Source organism: Ornithorhynchus anatinus, chromosome 3 (assembly GCF_004115215.2).
Source record: "Ornithorhynchus anatinus isolate Pmale09 chromosome 3, mOrnAna1.pri.v4, whole genome shotgun sequence".
NCBI classification, from domain to species: Eukaryota; Metazoa; Chordata; class Mammalia; order Monotremata; family Ornithorhynchidae; genus Ornithorhynchus; species Ornithorhynchus anatinus.
The window spans coordinates 7,358,217-7,376,382 of record NC_041730.1 but is presented as its reverse complement, the minus strand read 5'-3'; the positions used below and the strand labels follow the sequence as shown (position 1 = coordinate 7,376,382).

The window sequence follows — 18,166 nt, the reverse complement described above, 5'->3', positions numbered from 1 at the left end:
AAAGGCCCTGACCTCTCCTCACGCTAAGGGAGAGAATGGGGCCTGAGAAGAGACTAAAAGGACTTTGTGGGGCAAAGGCTGTGAGTGAGGGCTTCATCTTCCCTCCTCCATCCTAGCCCCCGGCCACTCCTGTCCCCCAGTTCAAGGGAGAACTCTCCCCCCAGGATGGACAGCTTGGACCCCTTCCCCAGGGCAGGCAGATTGCGACCCCCAAGGCCCCTGCTCCCCCAAGCTGGAGTCCAGAGCGAGGGGTGTGAGTAGGGCGGGAGAAGATGCCGGGAGAGGAAGCGGAGCCAAGCCTGACCCTTCCACTAGGCGCCGATGACCCGCCCCTTTTCTCCCCTCCCCTCTCCTCCCCTCCCGGGCCGGCCAGAAAGAGCCTAGTATGGGCACAGTCCTGCCGCCAGCCCCGAAGCCGCCAGGGAGAGAGAGAAAAGCAGAGGCAGAGAACCGCGCCAGAGAACAGTCACGGGCTGAGGCGGGGGTGGCAGGGAGGGGGTGTCCAGAGGGCAACCCCAACCCCCAGCCCCCCGCCCAGGGCAGCACCTGCTCACCCGGCTCAGGGCTGGCCTGGGGTGGAGGGGGTAGGGAGGGGGTCTGGCCGAGAGCCACAGTTTCTGAGCTCTGTCCAGTCTGGGGTGAAAACGAACCTCTCCCCTCTCTGAGCCATGACACATGAGCCCACGCAGAATTGGCCCCGGGGCTGGTTTATTAGAGGCAGACCCCAGACCCGTCACTAGGTCGTCACAGTGTCAGACGCTGGGAGGGGGGACCCCTCCGCCCCATAAATAATGGGGATGGAGGAGGAAGGCTGGAGAAAGCAGGGCCTCAGACCCCGGGGGACTGGGGAGGGGCTTGGATTGTGAGCCCCCTTTGGGACAGGGACCGTGTCCCACCTAATTATCTTTGTAACCAACCTAGCGCTTAGCACAGTGCTGGGCTATGATAAGCGCTTCACAAATAGCACGCTTGACATGGAACTGGGTCGCAGGGGTCACGTGAGGGCACAAGGAGACGTCAGAACATCTCCCCGGGGCCGGGGGCAGGACGGGACACAGATGCAGTTAGAAGGGAGGAGGTTCCAGGGCCGGAGAGGGCTAAGCCAGCGGCGGGGGGGCGGGGGGGGGGCGGGGGGCAGGTCTGGGACTGAGCACAGGGGTCCTGAGAGCTCAGAAGTGTTCATCGGGGGCTGCCAGGCGCTGATGGGAGGGCTCCACGCCCCAGATCTCCCTGGCGTACTGAGCGATGGTGCGGTCGCTGGAGAACTTGCCAGAAGTGGCGATGTTCCTGATCACCATCCGTGTCCACTCCCGTGGGTTCTGGGGGTCGGAGGGTCGGTCACGCACGCACCCCGGCGGGCAGCCCACCCAGTCCCTGACCCCTCACAGACACCCCTAGCGCCCTGCTGGCCCCGATCCCTCAGGGGCTTCTATCTCACCTTGTACAAGGCGCTCACTTTCTCTTGGCACTGGATGTAGGCTTTGAAGTCAGCAAACACCTTAAACCTGGAGCAGGGAGAGAGATCCAGAGCCGGAGATCAAGGGGGGAATGTTGGGGAGGGGCTGGGGGGGGGGTCCTGGTTCCGTTGTGATGGACATGGACCAGCAACAGTGACTGTCCCTTGAAAAGGGTAGCTGGGGAAACATGCTCTAGGGGTGGGGTGGGGGGAAAGTGGAGGAGGGAGACGGTGAATCAGTGGTGGAACCAGGGATCAAGCTCGGCCCCTCGCCCCACCCTCTCAGGACCCAGGCGCCCATGCCCCAGGTCTGGCCCGGTATCCGGCCCCGTGCTGACCGGTCGTGGTGCATGAGCATATTGACGATGTCCTTGAACAGGTCAGGCTGCTTCGGGGAGAAGAAGCCGCTGCTCAGCTGCTCTATGACCTGTCTGAGCTCAGGGAGGCTGTCGTAGAATTCCTGAGCGTTGTACCTGGGTGGAGAGAAGCTGGTCAGAGGCTGGAGGGACTGGGGGACCCAGGCTACCCTTCCTCCCCATCACCCAGCATCCCCCTTCCCCCGCTAGTCCTCTGAGAGGGTCCATCTCCCTGCAGCCACCTCCTCACTAGAGCTGCTAGGCAATCCTTGTGTTCCAGTGCGCCCTGTGAAGACCCGGAGTAGCAGAGTGTGTACGTGGAAGATGGAGGGACCAACCCCTCTCCCACAGACAGAGGGGGACACCAATCCCAGTGCTCCCCAGGCAGGCTTGGATAGCAGATTGTGGACAGAGGGGACAGAGGGACCAACCCCTCTCCCATGCACCCCGGGGGACACCGGTCCCCAGCGCTTTCAGGGCAGGCCCAGGGTGGCAGGGTGTGGATGGGGGGACCAGCCTCTCTCCCACAGACCTATGGGGGGACACTGGCCTCAGGGCTCCTGAGGCACAGGCCCAGGGTGGCGACACAGTGTGAACAGAGGGGACAGAGGGCCCAGTCTTTCTCACACAGTCCCAGGTGGGGACACCCAGCCCAGAGTTCTCCTTGCAGGCTAGGGGGCAACAGGGAAGACCCTCCTCCCTGCCCTATCCTCACCTCTCCCCGTTGCCTGAGCCCCTCACACATATCAACCCCTGGAGTCCTTATGGACTTGGGCTTGCCCCTAGATGGTCTGAGGAGGTGGGGGGGGGTCACAGGTTCCCACTGCTGTCAGCATCCCCCAGCCCCAAGGGGACAGGCACCTTCCCTCAGGGGTTCCAAGCAGCCCTTGGGTCCACAGGTACCCAGCGTGGGAACCGGATCCCTGTGCTCAGCGCTTATAACAGTGCCCAGCTCCTAGAACAGTGCTCAGCACATAGTAGGCACTTAACAAATACCATCATTATTATTCCTGGGCACACCCCAAGCAAGGGCAGAAACAACCACCCCTTCAGGACTTCCCCCACAGGGATCCAAGCTGAGCTTCCCCCACCGCCGCATCTCCCGGGCAGCCCCCCGGTCCCAACTCCCTCACCCCTTCTGGTCTAGCCGGTCTACATCCTCGACCCTCATGCCGAAGATAAAGAAGTTCTCCTCGCCCGCCTCCTCCGCCATCTCCACATTGGCACCGTCCATGGTGCCGATGGTCAGGGCCCCGTTCAGCATAAACTTCATGTTCCCGGTGCCTGAGGCCTCGGTGCCAGCGGTGGAGATCTGCTCCGACAGGTCTGAGGCTGGGATCACTGTAGAGGTGGGGGAGGGAGGCGGAGGGCGTGGAGAGGAGGGGGGCCCCGGGAAAGGTCTCAGGTCATGGAGGTCACATGGTCCCCCTCAAGGTAAAGGAGTCAGGGGTTGCAAAAGGGTTATGGGGCCACTAGGTAGTGTCAGGTCATCAAGCAAGCAATTATTTCGAGTGACTGAGAAAACACTGTTCTACGCCCTTGAGAGAGTGTGTAAAAGACACAGTCCCTGCCCACCAGGAGCTTACAGTCTAGCCAGGGAGAGAGGAATAAAAAATCATTTACAAATAGGAGGGAAGAGTACTACTACTAATAATAATAACTGTGGTATTTGTTAAACGCTCACTATGTCAGGCACTGTACTATGCACTGGGGTGGATACAAGCAAATCCGTTTGGACACAGTCCGTTTTCCACATGGGGCTCACAGTCTTAATCCCCATCTTAGAGATGAGGTAACTGAGTCACAGAGAAGTGAAATGACTTGACCAAGGCCACCCAGCAGACAAGTGGCGGAATTGGGATTAGAACCCATGAGTTGCTGACTCCCAGGCCCATGTTCTATCCACTCTACCACCTGCTTCTCTAAAAAAAGAGTTTGAATAGTATACTGTGAACAACACATACAAAAGTGCATCGAGCAATTGAGTCAAAAGTGATGCCAGGTCAAGGGAAGTCAGAAATAGAGGAAAGGTTATAATGGAGAAGGCAAAATTAGGCCCCAGGGTGGGAGGGGGCCCAAGGATAAGAGGAGGAAATTGGGATACCCCCCACTGCCCACCTTTCTCAGCCAAAGACACCCGGTAGTTCTCCAGGAAGATCATTTTGAGGCGATCCCCCACAACTGGGTCATTATTGACCACGTCCCCGATGGAGGTGATGAGTTTGATGATCATCTTGGCCATGTGGTATCCAGGGGCTGCCTGGGAAGGGCCAACTGGAGTCAGATCCACCTCCACCGCCCTGATTCACTGTATTCCCCACAGGTAATGGGGAGCGGGGGGGGAACCCATACCCCTGGATTACAATGCCATCAGCCCTTGTAGCTATGACCTCCCTTATTCGCACATCACTCCCGTCAGCCCTGGCAGAAACCGCCTCCTTCCCGTTAACCGAAGTTATAATCCCTCCAACCACCTTCAGGGCACTTGGGGAAAGGGAGAGCCCCCCGACCGCCAGCTCCCCCAAATGCAGCCTCTCACCTTCCCTCCGATCATCACTGTCCGCGGCACAAAAAACTTGTTGGGATCCTTCTTGATGCCTGTGTGAACAAGGAAGGGAGAGCGAAGGTGTCAAGGTGAGAAACTCCCAGCTTTTAGTACCTACTGACTCTGGGGAAGAGCAGCCAGCAACCAGCCCACGGAAACACCTGGGTCAATCTGGGAAAAAAAACCCAAACAATCAATGGTATTTACTGAGCACTTATTGTGCGTGGAGACTGCACTGAGTCTGGAATCAGTAGTATTGTACATTCCAAGTGCTTAGTACAGTGCTCTGCACATAGTAAGCGCTCAATAAATACTATTGAATGAATGAATGAATACTATTTATTGAGCACCTACTGCGTTTAGAGCATTGTGCTAAACACTTGGGAGAGTACAGTACAATTAGTACATATGACCCCTGCCTTCACGGAGCTTACAATTTAGTGGGGGAGATACTAAAATAAATTAGGAAGAACTAAAAGGACATGAAGATATGAATAAAAGTGTAAGCTCGTTATGAGCGGGGAACATCTCTGCTCATTCTTTTGTATTGTATGCTCCCAAGTGCTTAGTACAGTGCCCTGCATCTAGTAGGCGCTCAATAAATACGACTGATAAGTGTTTTGGGTCTTAGGAGGGGGTGAAAAACCAAGGAGGGGGTGAAGTAGCTGAAGTGGCCTTAGTGGGGTTACAAAGTGAGAAGGTTTGAAATCATTTGGAGAAAAACCTCCTGGAAAAGATGTGAGGAAGAGGGCTCTGAAGAAGAGGAGGGCAGGGAAGTGGAGGCTGTGCCAGGAAGGAGGGAGGCTGTGAGGCAAGAGGCCAGCAGCAGGGAGAGAGGAAAATAAGGCATGGGTTGGAGGTTAGCTTGCGAGGAATGCCTGTAAGCTCCTTGCGGGCAGGGAATATGTCTGTTTGTTGTTGTATTGTACTCTCCCAAGCACTCAGTAAAGTGCTCTGCACACGGTGAGCGTTCAATAAATACAAATGAATGAATGAATGAAGGGTGAGAGCTGGGGTGTTGCAGAGAAGAGGGTATATATCTATGAAGGAGATGATTGAGTGCCTTAAAGCCAATGGCTACTCTTTGTCAGCTGCCACAGTCTTCTAGATTCTAATCTCTTTATTGACACTTGGAAGAATATAATAGAATTAGTAGACTTGACTCCTGTCCTCAAGGAGCTTACCATTTAATAGGGGAGATGGACACTAAAATAAATTACATAGAAGGAAGTGAAAGTGCATGAAGATAGGAATAAGAGCGTAAGCTCGTTATGGGCAGGGAACGTGCCTGCTGATTCTGTTTTCTTGTACACTCCCAAGTGTTTATTGGTGCTCTGCACATAGTAAACGCTCAGGTGCTGGTAATGACCTCCTAACAGTCAAGAAAAGCGTTGCCCCAGAATGTAATGGGAATTGTGGTCTCTCTGCCATAGTCTCTGGCTGAAGGAGGGCAGAGATGGAGGGGGGAAGGGGCGGGGGGGAGGGGAGAAGGCAGGTGGAGGATGAAAGGAAGAGGAAGCCCCTGCTGCTCACGGTTGTACAGGGTGATGACGTGGAGGCAGTTGAGGAGCTGCCGCTTGTATTCGTGGATCCTCTTCACCTGGACGTCAAAGAGCGAGTTGGGATTGATGTGAACGTTGTACTCTTTCTCCAGGTAGGCTGCAAACTTCAGCTTGTTCTCCTGAGGGTGACAGGGCAGGGCGGTCACTGGCCCCACTCCAGAAGGATGGAACCCAGAGGCCCCCGTCCCCATCCCAGAGCAGACCAAGTGTCTTTGACGTCCCTGAACCATAACCCCACAGCCTCCGCTGCCCCCGCATCTCCAGGGATGAGATGTGGATGCCCCCATTATCCTCAGCCCCTGTGCCCCAGGCCCTGCTCCCCCAACTCCCCCAGTTCCCCAAGCCTGGGATACCCCCAGCTCCCTCTCAGGAATGCCCCAAGTCTTCTCTAGAGGCTCCCGTCCCCCTCCCCGATCCCCTCTTACCTGTTTGACCTTAGCCACGTCCCGGATGAAGCCCTCATCGTCCACGTAGGCCAGCAGCTTGCGCAGCTGGTCCAGGTCCGAGATGTACTCCTCCCCGATCCTCTACCGGGAGTGGAGGAGGTGGAGGCGTTACCCCAAGATGCTCCCAGGACCCCCTTGTCCATACCTGCTCCTTGGCCTCCAGCCCTTGAGGCCCCTCCAGAGCTTGCCAAGCCCTCCCAATCCAAGTGCCCACCGAGCCCTTCAGGATGCTGTTGGATCCTGGAGGTGACATCAGACTCCTTAGGGACCAATCCTGACCCTCTCTTCAGCAATGACCATTGCATTTTCCCTTCTGGGCTGCCTCCTTGAGGCCTGCTGGGGTGAGGGTCAGCCCATGGGCTCCAAGCCAGCCAGTAGTCAGGGTCAGGCTTGGGGGCAGAGGTGGGGGTCCAGAGGGTCCGAGCTAGGCAGCCCCGCCCGGGAAGCAACGCCAGAGTTAAGCCAAATCAGGTGGCTTGATCCGGGGCTCGGCTCAGCTGACGGCCCTCGGTGACCCCGGGGGGGAGCGCAAGGTGACCCTCGCCTACCTCAGCGATGACCTCGGCCAGACCCGGATTGCACAGTACCAGCCAGCGCCGGGGCGTGATCCCATTGGTCTTGTTCTGGAACTTGTGTGGCTCCAACTCGTAGAAATCCTTAAAGCTGTAGAGCCGTAGGGAAGGCCCCAGATGGGGGGGGGGGGGGTAGGGAGGGAGAGCACACGAGATCACTGTCAACCTTCCCCAGCGGGTGTTGAGGGTCCCCAGCCCAGGGTCTGAATGGGGTGGCTGAGGAGACCACCCACAGGAGAGAGTTCTGGGGCCAGAGGGTCTTATGGGTGGAGGACTGAGAAGCAGTAAGGCCTAATGAATAGAGCACAGGCCTGGGAGTCAGAAGGATCTGGGTTCTAGCCCCAGCTCTGCCACATTTCCACTCTGTTACCTCGAGCAAATCCCTTCACTTCTCTGGGCCTCCGTTACCTCATCTGTAAAGTTGGGAGTAAGACTGTGAGCCCCATGTGGGACGTGGACTGTCACCAACCTGATTAGCTGGTATCTACTCCAGCACTTAGTAGAGTGCCTGGCACATAGTAAACGCTTAATAAATACCATTAAAAAAAAGTAGGGGAGGACGAGGGGGATGGGAGGAACAGGGAAGATGGGGGACGGGAGAGATGGAGAGTGGGGGCGGGGGGCAGAGGGAGCCTCACATGGTCTTCTTGAGGATTTCGGAGTGGATGCGGGCGACGCCATTGACGGCGTGGGCCCCGGCGATGCACAGGTGTGCCATGTTGATGCGTTTCACTCCGCCCTCCTCCACCAGGGACATGCGCCGCAGCCGATCCATGTCTCCGGGAAACGCCGCTGCCACCCTCTGAGCAGGATACACAGAGGTGCGGACACATGCTCAGACCTACACGCTGGGGCACTCCTGCTCGGACCCAACCACTCAGGCCCCCGCCTCCCATCTCCCCGCCCCACCCTGAACCCATGAATCCTGCCCTTCAGCCTCGCCCTGAACCAGGGGTCCAATCCCCTGGCCCCCAGACTCCCCGAGCCTCCCCCCTCACGTTGAGGAACCGCTGGTTGATCTCGTAGATGATCTGCAGGTGGCGGGGCAAGAGGGTCTCCAGCAAGTGGACGGGCCAGCGCTCCAGAGCCTCGGGCAGCACCGTGTGGTTGGTGTAGGCACAGGTTTTCACCGTCACATCCCACGCCTGCACCCGGAACAGACCGGCGGGGGAGGAGGTCATCTTCAAAGCCCGGCCCCTCTCCGACCTCACCCGCTCCAGATACGAGGCCCAGCCCTGGGCCGCCGCCCCTGTCGTCCTCAACCACAGGAATGGGTCAGGCCCCTGGGAAAGTAGCCCTGAGCTCCCCCTGCCTCTCCTTAGCACAACGCCTGACCTCCCCGTACCACAAACTCCATAAGCCTCCAGGGCAGGGCCCGCCCGACTCCCGGCCTGGATTCCGACCAAGGGCCAGTGGGCGTCATAGGCTTTAAGAAAGGCACGGTGGTCAGGGGGCCTGGGTGTGAGGGCCCTGCTCAGCGTAGAGGTCAGATCTGGGTTCACCGCTGCCTTTCTAGGCCTGTCCCCTCTCCTTGGGTTGTGGTGCAGGCAAGAGGAGCCAAGATAGCTGCTCCTTTCATCTATGTGTGGCGGAAGCTGCCTGGGTCAGCCAAGCTCATCCTCCTAGGGAGCGGGTTTGACCCATCTCTGGGTTCTGGCTGCCTCAGCCCGGATCAGGGGACGAAGGGGGTGGGAGGGGACCATTTGTCCCCCGGTGGGCTCTGAGTGGGGGGGGGGTGTAGCATCCATCCCCCGCAGTCACCTTGTCCCATTCGAGCTTCTCCACATCCACCAGGACCCTCATCAGCTCCGGGATAGCCAGTGACGGGTGAGTGTCGTTCAGCTGGATGGCCACCTAGGAGGTGAAGGAAAGGCCTTAGCCTCGAAGCCCTCCCAGCCTGCCCCCCCAAAGAGGCCGAAGGCTCTGGAGAGAAGGTCACGACTCCATACGAATGGGTCCCCCTCCCCATGGACCGGTTTTTCTGGTCAAGCTCCAGTGTGGCTTTCTCTGGGGAAGGAGGACAGTATCCCCATCGAAAAGAAGTTTTTCCTACCCCTGCCTCTATGATGCCCCCTGATAAGCAGACCTGGGTTCCCACACCGCACCCCCTCTAGCCACCTTTCATCTTCAAAAGGCAGTCAGGTGTCAGTTGGAACAACACCCCTAACAGGAACAAGTGACTTTCCCCCGCCAACAACACCCTTTACTGGATGAAGCCGCTGTGGGCCGGCCCCTCACTGCCCCCTCCCCCAGGATCCCTCCGCCCAGGGGTACCTTCTCGGGAAAGGCTTCGAAGTTGGTGCGCACAGCGTCCCGGCACCCAAATTTGGAGGATTTGAAGCGGCGGATGATGTCCTGGAGTGTGGCAGCCACCACGAAGTATTCCTGCTTCAACCTCAGCTCCTTCCCCTCGAAGAACTGTGGTGGTAGGAGGGGGGGAAAAGAGGACAGGGTGTGGGAGAGTTGGCAGGGGGCTGACAGGACACCCTGGTGCCTGCCATCTTCCCCACAACTAGGCCTCCTCGTCTCCCTCCACTCTTCACCCTCCCACCCCACTCCAGCTCAAGTGGGGAGCTCCCTCGCCCCCCCAGCCCATTCCCTCCGAGGGGATAGTTACCCACATTGTCATTGGGGTATAAGACTCGGGAGATGTTCTCGGCCAAATTCCGGTCCAGCACAGCCTGGATGTAGCCGCCGACGTTAACTGGAGGGAGTGGAGAGAGAAGAAGAGGAATTATGGGAGTTTCTGCCTTGGCTTTGGGAACGGTGCCTACTTCTGCGGGGGAATGGCCATACACCAGCCAACAGGAATACCGCCTGAGCTGAGGAGCAGAGGGAGCACTCATCTGTTAGTCTCTGGGCCAGTGAGAAACCCCGACCCTTCAGCATGTGCAAGGCAAACAGGGAGAGTGGGCAGTCCTGATGGCTCACCCCCAACCCTTTCCACGGTCTGGTGTCAGGGGGCAATCAGGGAAGAAGAGAGTCTAGTTGGGGAAGGCATCCCCAGCATTTCCCCCTAGGGCCAGCCGGGGTCGGCGGGGGCCGATCGGAGAGGATGGGTCCAAAGGCAACGGCACAGGAGGGACTCACAGTCCTTGAGATTGAAGTCATTGGGGGCCTTGGCAGACCACAGCCGCATGGTGTTGACGGTATTGTTGCGGTAGCCGGGCACCGGGGTGTCATAGGGCATGGCCAGCACGATCTACGGACACATGGACAGGAAAGAGGCCTCCAGGAGTTGTAGGCTGAGCAGCGAGGGCTCAGGGCCCTGGCTTCCTGGGAACTGGCCAGCAGCTCTGAACCAGGGCCAACGGGTCACTTGGTCGCCACCAACCCCAAGGCAGAAAGGGAGACGGGACTGGCGATCTTGACTCCAGCCCTGCCACTCTGATGCGCTGGGCAACCCAGGGTGAGTTCCTCAACCTCTCGGTTCCACCTTTAAAGCGAGGGGAAGGATCCCTGTCCCCGCCTGGCTCCACCTCCTGCAAGAACAAGGCAGCAGCATCGCCTCTCGTGTACAAGGAGAGGGCAACGACAGGGTTGCAGCTGCCCGTGGGCCCCCGTGGCTGGGGAGACCCCATCCTAACCCTCAGCCCCTTCGTCCCGGAGAAGGTCGGTCTCTGAGCTGTCTAAGCTCAAGGGAATAGCCGTATTAATGGTATTAATGAACAATTAATGAAACGGCCATTAATCGCCACCGCCCGTTAAAGAAAAGATCAGGACTCAATGATGGTCCAGCGTGCAAGTGATCAATGGCCAATTATTAAATGTCACCCGTCGTTATTCATTCTTGGTTGGTGATTAGCTAGCTATTGATTACAACGAACTCTCCCTCCCAGTGGTGGGGCAGGGGAGTAGGGGAGCTGCGATCGATCATTTGTCATTAGTGGGGTGCTGGACCATCTGGGGTGGTCTCCCCCAGCTCTCAGGTGTCAGTCATCGTTCCTCGCGACTCCTGGTAACTGGATTTTGGTTGGACATCGCATACGGCCCTAGAACTCTCAATTCCCAAGCGGCAGAGTCTGACATGGTTTCTTGAGGGCAGGGATTGTGTCTACCAACTATGCTGCATTGGACTGTCCCAAGCATTTAGTACAGTAATCATCACACCGTAAGCACTCATTAAACATTACTGATTAATTCATTGATTGAGTGAGTGGGTAGTCTCCTCCGCTGCCCAGTGCCCCCTGGCTAGACTTGAAGAATATTCTTCCCCTCTTCAAAGCCCTAACGAGAGCTCATCTCCTCCAGGAGGCCTTCCCAGACTGAGCCCTCCCTTTCCCTCTGCCCCTCCTCTCCTCTCCATCGGCCCAACTCCCTCCCTCGGCTCTACCTCCTTCCCCTCCCCATAGCACTTGTGTATATTTGTATATGTTATTTATTACTCTATTATGTTAATGATGTGTATACATCTATGAATATACTTATCTATTTTGATGGTATTGATGTCTGACTACTTGTTTTGCTTTACTGTCTGTCTCCCCCTTTCAGACTGTGAGCCCGCTGTTGGTCAGGGACTGTCTCTATCTGTTGCCAAATCGTACTTTCCAAGTGCTTAGTACAGGGCTCTGCACACAGTAAGTGCTCAATAAATATGATTGAATGAATAAATGAGGATAATAATAAATAACTGTGGTATTTGTTAGGTATTTGTTAGATGCAAACCATATGTAGAGCACTGTACTGGGATAGGTATAAGATACTCAGACTGGACACAGTCTTTGTCCCACATGGGGCTCATAGTGGAAGGGGGAGGGAAAACAAGTATTAAATCCCGATTTTACAGAAGAGCAAACCGAGGCAAGGAAACTAAGTGACTTATAAGTGTCAGAGCTGGGATTAGAACCTGGTGTCTCCTGACTGTCAGGCCTTTGCTCATTCTACTAGACTTTGCTGCTTCTGAGGATAGAGAACTGGTCTCAGTTTTTTATAACCAGCAGAGCGTGCAGTAAGGTGGGGCCATGGGGTGGGGGGAGTGTCTGTGTGTAATCAGCATAGTGTGTGTGTGTGTGTATAATTAGCAGTGAGTAATAGCCACTAATAAATCATTGCTGGATTGTAAACAACTCAGCCTCCATCCTTGATGCTTAATAAAACTAATAATTAGTCAATAGGTTATATGTAATCCATTTCAAAACCAACTTATTAATGTCCAGTCAATAAGCAGCATGGCTTAGTGGATAGAGGAGTTAGAAGGGACTGGGTTCTAATCCCAGCTCTGCCACTTGTCTTCTGTGTGACTTTGGGCAAATCACGTAATTTCTCAAAGCCTCAGTTACCACATCTGTAAAATGGGGATGAAGACTGTGATCCCCATGAAGGAGGTAGACTGTGTCCAACCTAATTAGCTCGTATCTACCCCAGCACTTAGTAGAGTGCCTGGCAGATAGTAAGAGCTTAATAAATACCGTAAAAAATCCATGACTAAGAGGCAGCCCCCACACCTAGTGGTAATCAAAAATCCCTGAATGATCAATGGCTATTGACTCTGGGCTACATCGGTGTGGATAACTGACCCACTCAACTGAATCACAGCTGTCAGTCCGCCCTTCATAAACCACAGGGCCGAGGGCAAATACCGAGTGACCGTTACTGAATGAACTGCTGTTCGCGGTTGATCGATCCCATCAATGTCTAACTGGGGCTGAGCGTGGAAGGGAATCCCCCACTTTCTCTCACCTGGTGAATTTGTACTTCTCTTCCTCAGCCGGTCCCGGCTGGGCTCTCTCTGTTGGTCCCACCCTGGGTTTCCCCTCATCCCCGTCCCCCGGGCCGGACACCTACCTGGGTGTCCACCCACTTGGCTCCTTGGTCGGTGTGCTCCACTCGGCCATAGAAGTGGACAGGCAGGGTGAACTCGGGCCGGGCCTTCTCCCAGGGGTTCCCGTAACGCAGCCAGTCATCCGCCTCCTCCATCTGGCCGGGAGATGGGCGTCAGCTCTGCCCCCCACCCTTTCCCCGAAACAACTCCAGGAGGAGCCAGGGAAATGGGTCTTCCCTCCCCCTCCTTGTTTGTCCGGGTAACTGGCAGGAGACAGGCACCGGAAATGAAAAGAGACGGCCTCCCCCTGGCCCAAGCTGCAGGTGGTTCAGGGCTGGAGCATCACAGCTGACTAGAATAAAACTCAAAAGAGGTTCCCTGGAGGAGTTTGGAGGGCTGGGGTGCATGCTCACCTGCCAGCCGTTATTGATCTTCTGGTTGAAAATCCCAAACTCGTAACGGATCCCGTAGCCATAGGCGGCCAGGCCCAGAGTGGCCATGGAGTCCAGGAAGCAGGCTGGAGGCAGAATGGCGAGGTCGCACGGGATCTCGGACGCGGCCTCCGTGAACCCGCCCCACTTCTCCTGGAAGCCGTTCCTACGGGGAACGACCCCCACCCCTCACCACCTCCCTGCAACTCCTGCCCCCGCAGTTCCTCCCGACATTCCCGTGGAGTCTCCATGGGTCCTCCCCTGGCTTCCCTGGGACAGTACTTCAGCCCTTCTTTCCCAGCCTCCTTGAGCTCCCCTGCAACTCCCGCTCCTTGAGGTCCTCCACCACAACCTCGACTCACCTGCCAGGCGGCCCAGCCCACCATTCCCCAGTCCAGCATCCTCTTCTATCTCTTCCAGCTCCTCCATATCCAGGCCCAGCTGCGGGGGAAGGGTAGGGGAAGCAGTCAGGGAATAAATCAAGGCAGAGGCGAGGGAGGACCGACCCAGCGAGCCCTCTGGGACCCCCGGACTATCTCCCGGTGATTCCTGCTTCCAGATACCTGGTACGTGGCCTCGTCACAGGCATTCTCCAGGGCTAAGTTCACCATGGTGTTCTGCAGTGTCCGGCCCATGTAGAACTCCAGCGAGAGGTAGTAGATCCTCTGGAGAGCAGACAGAGTAAGTTTCCTACCCGACAATCCATTGCCCGGCTTCCCTCTCTTCAGGTGGCCCAAGGCACCCGGGGCTTGACTGGATCTGAGTGGTCTGACCCTAAGCCCCCTAAGGGCAGGGATAGTGTCATCTGAATCTGTTGCATTCTTCGGCACTTCTAGAATGGTGCTCTGCACATAGATAGGCACCTAAGATGGTGTCCTGCACACAATGGGTACTAAGTAAATCCCACTGATGGCATGATGGATTGACGTGCCCCTATTTGCCTTCCATTCTGGAGGCAGTTGCTGGGGCCCAGTTGGATACGTGGGACCCTTGGGTCTCAGCTTTTTCCAGCACTGGGGCGTGGATAACACAGCTATTGCCTCTGTGGGCAGCTCCTAAAATGGGGGGCCTCTCAGTCTACACTTCCTGTCTGCCGGAACTTGTCCGGGCCCTGGATTTCTGGTCTCTAGTAGGTGGCCCACCGCCCGTGCCTCTGAGACTGGTTCAGTCCCCAGTGGGTGAGCGGTGGGATTTATTTGTTTAGGTTAATGTCTGTCTCCCCTCTAGACTGTAAGCCTGTTGTGGGCAGGGAATATGTCTGTTTCTTGATATATTGTACTCTACCAAGTGCTTAGTTCAGTGCTCGGCACACAGTAAGCACGCAATAAATTCAAATGAATGAAGGAGAAATACCTGGCCAGGAAATGTGGAGTAGCCCTAAGCGGGCTCCTCACAATCTAGAAAAGGCCCACCTCCTCCAAGAAGCATTCCCTGCACCCCCAGATTAACCCCATGTCCTTGTGACCTGACCAATTCCTCCAGACCCTGGCCCACCCTTATCTGTCTTTGAAAATGGCCCCCAGGGTGGCCCTTGAGTTTCTATTTTCTCCCTAGACCTCTTACGTTCCTGGAGTTAGCCTGGCTGGTCTGTTTGTTTGTTCTGTCTCCCGGCTGGACAGCGAGCCCCTGGAGGGCGGGGACAATGTCTCGTCCTCGCTCTGTGGCTGCCACACTGCCCAGTTCAGAGCTCTACCCAGGGGGTGGTCAATCTCCACCGCCACCCTACTGGGCGTGTCGCTCCTGAGGCCCGGCCCCACCCGGGGGGACGGGGAGGAGAGGGATAGCTGCCAGACCCTGGGTTAGGGACGCCTCCGGCCTCTCTCCCAGCAGCAGTAGCCCAGATCCTCCAGCCCAGTGAGTCCCTAAACTCCATCAGGATGGGCGTTCCCAGCTCCTCTCTCCCCTCTCGGGTATCAAGTTCCTGACATTTTGACTTGACCTGTGCCACCTGATATCTTAGGGGGCACCCAGGGGGAGGGGGACAAAGGCTCAGGGCACAAGGAGAGGAACCCCCCAGGGCTCTCTAGACTGTAAACTCGCTGTGGTCAGGGAATGTATCTGTTTAGTGTTATATTGCCCTCTCCCAAGAAAGCAGCATGGCACTGTGGATAGAGCCTGGGCCTGGGAGTCAGAAAAACCTGGGTTCTAGCCCTGGATCTGCCACTTGTCTGCTGTGTGACCTTGGGCAAGTCACTTAACTTCTCTGGGCCTCAGTTCCCTCATCTGTAAAACGGGGATTAAGAGTGTGAGCCCCACGTGGCACAGGGCCTGTGTCCAACTTGAGTAACTGATTACCCCAGCGCTTAGAATAGTGCTTGGCGCATAGTAAGCGTTTAACAGTACCAAAGTTATTATTATTGTTATCCCAAGCGCTTAGTACAGTACTCTGCATACTGTAAGCGCTCAATGACTGGCGTAGTGGATACAGCGCGGGCTTGGGAGTCGGAAGGTCGTGGGTTCTAATTCCGACTCCGACACTTGTCTGCTGTGAGACCTAGGGCAAATCCCTTCACTTCTCCATGCCTCAGTTACATCTTTAAAATGGGGGGCTTGAGACTGTGAGCCCCACTTGGGACAGGGACTGTGTCCAAACCAATTTGCTTGTATCCATCGCAGCGCTTAGTACAGTGCCTGGCACGTAGTAAGCGCTTAAAAAAATCACAGTTATTATTATTACTGTGATTATTAACAACGCTGCAGCCTCCAACGTGGCTCAGTCACGGTGTCCCCCGGCATCCCCCGGGCCCACCCCACCCCCACTTCCGGCCCGTTGTCACTCAACACTCGCCCCACCCCCTCCGCGGCACCTTGGGGTCCTTCTCGTAGTAGTGCTGCTGGGTGCGAATCCAGCGGCCCACCAGATGGTCCCGCACGGTGTGCGCCAACGCGAAGTAGTAGTCGCGCGGGGTGGCCACGTTCCGGTCCTTGACCAGCGTGAAGTGCAGGTGCCGGTTGAAGTTCTTCTTCAGGTCGGAGACGTTCTCCACCCCGGCCAGGCCCCGCACGCTGATCTGCTTGCGTTTGTCGTGGTCCGACATGGGGAGCGACATGGCGGCGGAGTGGGTGTCGCCTGGCACGAGGAAGCTGAGGGAGCTGGGGTGGTCTCCTGGCCCGGGACAGGGGCACCGGTGGGGGGATCCGGTCGACGCTGCTGTGCTGCCGCGGCTGCTGCCTCCAACCCCTGAGTCCCGAGTGGTGGGCCCGCCCCCCTCCCTCCAGGGTTAAAGACAGCGTCCGCTGCATTATGCATGAGGCCCGGCCCTGCCACTCATGAATATGCACAGGGTAGGTCCTGGGTGTTGCACCGAGGGAGTTATTTTGAGGGTTGAGCGGCCGGCGCTGGAACGGGTCACCTGCCCTCCCCGAGAGCCCAGAGGTCCGATCTCTGAATCGCTCACTTAAATCCTACACTTCCGTCAGTCTTCCCCCATCTGAAGGCCCCACTCCACCAGGCCACAAGCTCCTTGACTGGGGAGGGGAGAGGCCAGGGTCCCTCATCTTCAGCCTTCAGGGCCCAAGCCGAGAAGCGTCTCCTCTTCCAAACCCTCGGGAGGGGGTTCCCTGGGAAATGGGGGGAACAGATGGTGGGAGTCACGTCATTTGGCTCATCTCAATGGGGAAGCAGATGCCGTTTGGGTGTGTTTTGTCCAGACTTCCTGATCAGAGAGGATTGCCAAGGGACCCGGGTGACCGAGCCCCAGCCTGCTTTCTCTCTCTCTCTCTCTCTCTCTCTGAAGAGCAGCAGTGGAGCAAGATAAAATTTCAGATGTATTGATGTCTGTTTATTTGTATTGATGTCTGTCTCCCCCGCCAGAATGTGAACTCATTGTGGGCAGAGATTGTCACTCTATCGTTGTATTGAACTTCCCAAAGAGCTTAGTACAGTCCTCTCCACACACTAAGTGCTTAATAAATATGTTTGAATTGAATTGAATTGGGCAGAGAGAAGAGTTGGGGGCCTGAAAGGGGAAGGGCCAAGAAGCAGATCGTCTTGAGTTGCAGGTGAAGTTTTGGGGAGGAGACACAGCTGGGTTTTAGGAAACCTTTCATAGGGCCCTGAGGATTGATCCCTCAAGCATTTATTACATGCCTATCATATGTAGAACATTCTATTAAGTGCTGGAGAGTTGGCAGACCTGATCCCTGTCTTCAAGAAGCTTACAGACATTAAAATAAATAGGGGGAAATGGGAGAGCGTAAGGATATGTAAGGATATGTACCTCAGTGCTGTGGGGCTGGGGTGAGCATCGGAGTACTTAAGGGGCTCTCAGTCTTAATCCCCATTTTACAGATGAGTAACTGCGGCCCAGAGAAATTAAGTGACTCGCCCAAGGTCGCAGAGCAGATATGTGGCGGAGCCGGGATTAGAACCCAGGTCTTTCTGACTCCCAAGCCCGGGTTCTATCCCTTAAGCCACACTGCTTACAGACCCAAGTGCATAGGGAAAGGTAGGGAAAGGAGTTGGGAAAGTTGGGGAGACTAGACTGTAGAATCTTTGAGGACAGGGGACACTATCTTACTTCTGTTCTACTCTCCCAAGGGCTTAGTATAGTGTTCTGCACTCTGGGTGCTCAATCCATACCAGGTTGGGGGGGGTCAGGATCGGGGAAAACAGAGGGCAGAGTTGAGTGTGCTGATGGAGAGGACCTAGGGATCCTGAACCTGGGGATTTCCCCCTGTGAAAAACATGTTTTGGAAAAGCACTCCCCTCCCCCACCAAAGGCGATCCTACCCTAGCACCCTCTGTTGCTGTCCTTCAAAGGAGCCCTTAAATACTGTGACCTTCAGACACCGGAGGTCAGGTTACAGATCCTGGCTCCTCACCAACAGTCCAACATCATCGCCTTTTCCGGTCAAAGGGCTCCCTGGGAACTGTAGTTCCACCGGGGTGGGGGCAAAAAGCCCCCAAAGTTCTCCCCTCTGCTCCCCTGGGGGCTCTCCTGTCGTCATCCCAAAGTCCTGTCTGTCCTGCTGCCTGCTGAATCTGGCTGGCCTCTCAATCAATCCAGCACTTACAGTGTGTGAACCGCTGTACTA

At 56.2% G+C, this 18,166-nt stretch overlaps 1 protein-coding gene across 1 annotated transcript; it reads right to left on the bottom strand.

The window, feature by feature from the left end:
* Positions 1 to 686: 686 nt before the first annotated feature.
* Positions 687 to 16,316, bottom strand: PYGM (glycogen phosphorylase, muscle associated). Its single transcript, XM_029061602.1, has 20 exons — positions 15,937 to 16,316; positions 13,693 to 13,794; positions 13,492 to 13,570; positions 13,112 to 13,215; positions 12,722 to 12,853; positions 10,028 to 10,139; positions 9,559 to 9,641; positions 9,212 to 9,355; positions 8,699 to 8,791; positions 7,936 to 8,082; positions 7,576 to 7,739; positions 6,914 to 7,028; positions 6,345 to 6,446; positions 5,891 to 6,038; positions 4,352 to 4,410; positions 3,931 to 4,072; positions 2,946 to 3,153; positions 1,795 to 1,929; positions 1,439 to 1,505; positions 687 to 1,319 (listed from the first exon to the last, which is right to left on the bottom strand). The coding sequence occupies exons 1-20, from the start codon at positions 16,177 to 16,179 to the stop codon at positions 1,170 to 1,172; spliced, it is 2,529 nt and encodes an 842-aa protein (XP_028917435.1). The 5' UTR covers positions 16,180 to 16,316; the 3' UTR covers positions 687 to 1,169.
* Positions 16,317 to 18,166: the final 1,850 nt, after the last annotated feature.